This window comes from Myotis daubentonii, chromosome 1 (assembly GCF_963259705.1).
Source record: "Myotis daubentonii chromosome 1, mMyoDau2.1, whole genome shotgun sequence".
NCBI classification, from domain to species: domain Eukaryota; kingdom Metazoa; phylum Chordata; class Mammalia; order Chiroptera; family Vespertilionidae; genus Myotis; species Myotis daubentonii.
The window spans coordinates 182,093,321-182,099,639 of NC_081840.1; the positions used below are offsets into that span (position 1 = coordinate 182,093,321).

At 42.7% G+C, this 6,319-nt stretch overlaps 1 protein-coding gene across 1 annotated transcript; it reads left to right on the forward strand.

Annotated features, from left to right (window-relative positions):
* Window positions 1–4,912: 4,912 nt before the first annotated feature.
* Window positions 4,913–5,605, forward strand: NAA11 (N-alpha-acetyltransferase 11, NatA catalytic subunit). Its single transcript, XM_059682047.1, has one exon. The coding sequence runs from the start codon at window positions 4,913–4,915 to the stop codon at window positions 5,603–5,605; it is 693 nt and encodes a 230-aa protein (XP_059538030.1).
* Window positions 5,606–6,319: the final 714 nt, after the last annotated feature.

Below are 6,319 nucleotides of genomic sequence, written 5' to 3' on the forward strand. Positions count from 1 at the left end.
AACCAAGTAGCAGGGTTGATAAATAGATTTCCATCCTCTAGAGGAGAGAAGAGAAAGCCCAGAGAAGTTAAATGGCCTGCCCAAGATCACAGCTAAATAAATGGCTGAATCAAGAATGTCAGTCAAGTTTCTTTGCAAAATGCCCAGCATGATTTCTTAAAGCCACCTCTTTAGCTGTATTAGCTAGTCTCTGGTCATCACTCCGTCTCTATTGTCACTCTTCACTCCCACATCTATTTCCATGTTATAATGTTTAGGACCTTGTGTATAAATAGCTGCTGATACAATAGTAACTACCAGTGACTTCTGATGATCATCAAAGCCCTTATAGTGCTTGACTTCCTAATGGCCCTTAGGGACAACTAGGACACATACATGGAGATGATGGAATCGGTTTCTTGTACCTCTGCCAGTAGGAATTCTATAAATTTAAAGAGGTCTTCCCTTCTCATATCTGAAAACAATGAATCCATGACTTTCTCTGAATATTTTGCCTAATTATCATCCATTAGTAGCTGGAGTATTAAGGTTCTGTATGTCAGACTTGGAAAATATAAAATTTAAATTTACATTAAAAACAGTCAATTACTATAATTCCAATCAGACAGGGACCAGCCAGGAAACCACTCTAGGTTAATTTAAATGAGGAAATTTAATACATAGATAATGAATGATGAAAAAGCTGAGAAGCCAGCAGGGAATAGTGAAGCAACCAAAAAATCAGTAATTGCAAGAATCCCCTAACACTTTCAGGGCCTCAAGGACAGAGGGAAATGTCTTATTACTGGAGACTAGAAGCAATAGTCACCTAGTGGAAAAACAAGAACTCAAGAGAGGCTGTCTAGTGGGGAGCTAACACCACAGAGAAAAGTAGCCACAGCAGGGAGATACCATTTAGGAATATGCTAGTCGGTGAGGAAAACTCTGGCTTTTCTCACCTTTCCTGTCTCACGGCACTACCCTCCCCCCACTCCTCCAATGGACCTAATCTACCTGGAGTCTAGTTGGCAAGTAAATCTGAGAAACACATTGTGTGGGTGAAGAGTCAGAAAGGAACATTAGTTAGAACAATGGCATGAAAGAGAAATTTAGAGATGTAATTGGTTGCTAAATTATGTTCAATTTACTTTTTTCTTACATAATGAAAATGATCTGCAAATCTCTGAGTAGCCTAGACATTGTAGCATTTGGTACCTAATGTAGTTGGTTAGTGAAAATAATGCTAAGTGTAGAAAATGATGTAGCATAAGTAGAATCATGTTTTCTCATTACTCACTTTAAGCAATAATAATTGCTATCATTACACAAAAATATATACTATAATCATACAGTTTACTTGGACCGCATAAAGGCTTTACTTAGCCTGTCTTAATATATTTATACCTATAATTACATACTTATATAAGCATTCACTCAAAACTCACTATGCAGCATGCTATTTACTTGTCTCTAGAAAAACAATTATTTCATAAGACAGGGTCATATCCTCAAGAAACAAAGAGTATAGGAATTAAGAATAAAATAAATGACATACATATCGTATAGGTACGATTGAGAGGAAGACACAAATAAGGCAGTAGTTCATTTTTCCATGGAGCAGGGAACCTAATAAGAATGCTCAGAAGAGAAGATTTTGGAGTCAAATCTGAAGAATCAAAGAAAATGCTATATCTCTCTGAAGTGTTCTAGGCTTTTCTCCCACAGGCACAGAGATCCATACAATGACTACTTACATTCTACGTCTTTTAAAAAAGGAGATTAAATTAGTAATTTTATTTTTTATAATGTATATATTGTTGATAGTATTATAGATGTCTCCCACTTTACCCCTTATATCCCCCTCTTCCCAGCCCCTACCTGTCCTACCTTGTGGATCGATTTTAATGCTAAATCATCTGCTCACTTCAAGAAAATGCTTGAAAAAATTCCTCATATTTCCATCCACTTGGTAATGCAAGAAACATCACAAAAATATTCACTATTTAAAAAATCTTCAAGGGTTACCTTCTTTTTCCGTCATTCTCAACCCCGTCCCCTTGCTCTCCTGCTTTCTGTGTACTGCTAAATATTTTTATGGCAGAGAATCTTTGTTCTATGTTATTTTCTTTTTTAATACAACCCTAGATACTTTTTAATCTTTTAAAAAATATGTTTTTATTGATTTTAAAGAGAGGAGGGGAAAGTTGGGGAGAGAGAGAAACATCAATAATGAGAGAGAATCATCAATCGGCTGCCTCCTGCATGCCCCTACTAGGGATTGAGCTCACAATACAGGCATGTGCCTTCACTGGAATCGAACCATGACATCCTGGTTCATGGATTGATGCTCAACCACTGAGCCACACCTCCAGGCAAGATGGCATAGAATTCTTAAAATGTATCTAAAAATGCAACTATGATTTATGACAAAGGCAATAATAAAATAAAGTGGAGAAAAAATTTTTTCAATAAATGGTGGTAAATGAATAGAATATGCTGGGGTCCAACCCCAGCAGGTCCAGGGGTCCCCAAAGGTGTAGACGGAGTCGATGAAGAAGGAATGACACGGAGACAGTGTTCAGTTGATCAGCAGCCTAGCCAGGATCTCTAGCCAAGTTCTGGTCAGGATCTCCAGTGAAGTTCTGGTTAGGATCTCCAGCCAGGTTCTGTGTCCCTGTTCTCTTGCTAGGTTCTCCAGGTTCTCCAGCCAGGTTCTGTAGCCATGTTCCCTCGCTAGGTTCTCCAGCCAGGTTCTGTCCAGGTTCTCCAGCCAGGTTCAGTCACCAGGTTCTAGTCAGGTTCTCTTGCCATGTTCTATCCAGGTTCTGTAGCCAGGTTCTGTCTCTAGGTTCTTCAGCCAGATTCTGTCTCTAGGTTCTGTGGCCAGTTTCTGTCCAGGATCTTTTGCCATGTTCTCTCGCTAGGTTCTGTCTCTAGGTTCTGTGGCCAATTCTGTCCAGGATCTTTTGCCATGTTCTCTCCAGCGAAGTTCTTCTGTCTCTAGGTTCTGTGTAGGTTCTGTGTCTAGGTTCTGTGTGTAGGTTCTGTCTCCTGTTGTCTTGTTACATCTGTATTTATACCAGTTGATTCCAATCCTATCAATCTCTATTCCAAAGGTTAGGGCGTTTCTTATCTCTATTCCAGGGAGTAAAGATTTTATAGCTTAAGCATGATTGTTCGTAGTTAAAGTGATTAATTACCCGCCTGGCACTTAGTTAAGGGGTTTTATTCCCTCCCTAACTTCAGGGGAAAATCCCTACCTGGGGAAACAACCTTTCTCAGAGAGGTGAGCTTGGTTAAAACACATAGTGCCAAGAAGGTGAGCAAACATATTAAGAACAGTATGCCATATATGCCAGGTCCCTTGAAACAGCAAGGATGGACCGGCTCCCGGCAAGAATATTCATATAGGCAAAAAAAATTAGCTGATCCTTTATCTAAAACATACAAAAAATAAATTCCAATGGAGTACATGTCTAAACATAAAATATAAAATAAAGTTTTCAGGAGAAAATATAGAAGAACATCTCTGTGACCTTGGAGTAGGCAAATATTTCTTAAACAGGACAGAAAAAGCACTAACCATGACATTTTAAAACTGGAAAAACTGGACTCTTAAAATTCCTAGTTGATGTCAAAAATTACCATTAAGACAGTGAAAATTAAACAATAGTATAGAATGATATTCACTATATATGTGTGTGTACCTCTCTTTCTCTCTCCTTCTCTCTCTCCTTCTCTCTCTCTCTCTCTCTCTCTCTCTCTCTATATATATATATATATATATAGTCTGTCAGAAGATTCCTATCCAGAATATATATACATTTAAAAATATTAAAAATTCATGAGAAAAAGACACCCAATCCAATATAAAAATGAACAAAAACACTCTTCACAATAAAGAACATAGAATGGCTAATAAGCATGTAAAAATGGTGTGCAATTTCATTAGTTATTGAGGAAATGCAAAATAAAATCACAATGTAACACCACCACCCACACACAAGAATGGCTGAAATGAAAAAGATGGGGATATACCAAATGTTAATGAGAACATGGAGCAAACACTTTGAGAAACTGCTTGGCAGTGAACAAAGGACACGTTCCAGAACATTTAGGTACTCTATTCCTACTATCCCCAGACTGGAAATAATACATATGGCCATCAACAGTAGAATGGATGGGCAAAATATGATATATTTAGGCAATGGGATATCGAACAAGTAAGTTTGAAGAACTCCCAACTACACACAAGTAGCTGACGTGCAGGTGTATGTACTTGAGTTTTTTTTTTAAAAAAAAAGACACAAAAGGAATGTATGCACTATGATTCCATTGATATAAAGACTGTTCATTTAGGTCTTAGTTACTCTTAGGACATGGGGGTAGGGGATATGGAAGGGGAGACGAGCGAGGGCTTCTGGGGTGCGTGCCATATTCAGGCTCTTCATCTAAATTCCGGTTACATGGGTTTATTCCATTTTGTGAAAATTCAGTTAAAACTGAAACGAAAGAATGGCAGGAATGGATCAGACATTATATTTAAAACCAAAGAGATCATAATGAACTATACGTCCCCTAAACTCTAAGCCTCGCAGGCAGGCACGCACGCACGCACGCACGCACGCACGCACGCACAGAAGCACGCACAGAAGCACAAGGAAGTGGACACCTCATTGGGTGGCAGACTCCCGGAAGTTGGTTCTTAACACCACCTCTTCCACTTCCGGGTATCCACCTTCCCGCCTTCCTGCCTCCGGGCCGTGCTGCCTTCCCGCCTAGCCTTCGGACCCCTCCGCCTTCCTGCCTCCGCCCTCCAGCCTCGTGGCCTGGGCCCCTGGACGGAAGCCGCAGGGTAAACCTCGCCCGAGTGCCAGGAGATCGCCTCCCCGTGGACCCTGCCCGCGGCTGTCTTCGCTCTACCGCCGCCATCATGAACATCCGCAATGCTGTGCCGCAGGACCTGATGAACATGCAGCACTGCAACCTCCTCTGCCTGCCCGAGAACTACCAGATGAAATACTACTTCTACCATGGGCTGTCCTGGCCACAGCTCTCATACATTGCTGAGGACGAGGATGGGAAGATTGTGGGCTACATCCTGGCCAAGATGGAGGAGGACTCCGACGATCCCCCGCACGGCCACATCACCTCCCTGGCAGTGAAGCGCTCGCACCGGCGCCTCGGCCTGGCCCAGAAGTTAATGGACCAGGCCTCCCGGGCCATGATTGAGAACTTCGGCGCCAAGTACGTCTCCCTGCACGTCCGGAAGAGTAACCGGGCCGCCCTGCACCTGTACTCGGACACCCTCAACTTCCAGGTGAGTGAGGTGGAACCCAAATACTACGCGGACGGCGAAGACGCGTATGCCATGAAGCGGGACCTCTCGCAGATGGCCGAGGAGCTGAGGCGGCCGCTGGAGCTGAAGAAGGGCCGGTCTGCGGAGCTGGGCCCCAGGGAGATCCAGGCGACCCCCGAGAGCACGCTTCCGGGATCGGAGCTGCCCTGTCTGCAGAGGAAGAAGCCGCTCACGGGCAGCTGTGGCAGTGACAGCAGGGAGTCCAGCGAGTCCACCGACAGCCCCGGTGCCCAGGACAGCCCCGAAGACTCGGACTCCACCTCCTAGGACCTGCGTGAGGTACTCTCTCTTCCTACCCGCTTACTTCCTGCCCTGAATCCCGGCACCAGGCCGCGGCCTGCCCGGAGGCGCCCCTTCCTGACCTGTCCCGGCTCTGCTAGGGTTCCCGGGGAAAACCACCTGGTGGCCTTGGGGCGGGTGTCGATTGGGTTTCGGGGAACCCGTTGCTCACTATTGGACGTTAATAGCACCCCGCTTCATATGCTGAAAGTAGATTTCATCAGTAAAAGAAACAAGTGTTGATGAAATACATTTCTTCTTTATATAATTATAACTAATAAATGCAGAAACGATAATAGGATTATAAAATCACCATTTTGCAGCTTTTGATGAAGTTTATATCTAGTCAACTGTCATCAGTGGCTAATACTATTAGGTTAAAGTTGGAGCACTTTTTAATAATGGATCAGACTGACAACACTTCAAGTCACCGATTAGGTGTCACATCACTAAAAGGGAGATGACTATTATGTGCCTCCTAATGCAATAGGAAATACACAGTAACACCTATGGAATATACATGCCCAAAGGAAATTTCATAGATACATGTATGAAATTTGGAATCCAAACAAGACTCTAGATATAACTGCCACTTTCTAAAATATGTTTTTATTGATTTCAGAGAGTGGAAGTGAGAGGGAGAGAAAGATAGAAACATAAATGATGAGAGAGAATCATCCATTGGCTGCCTTCTGCACAGCC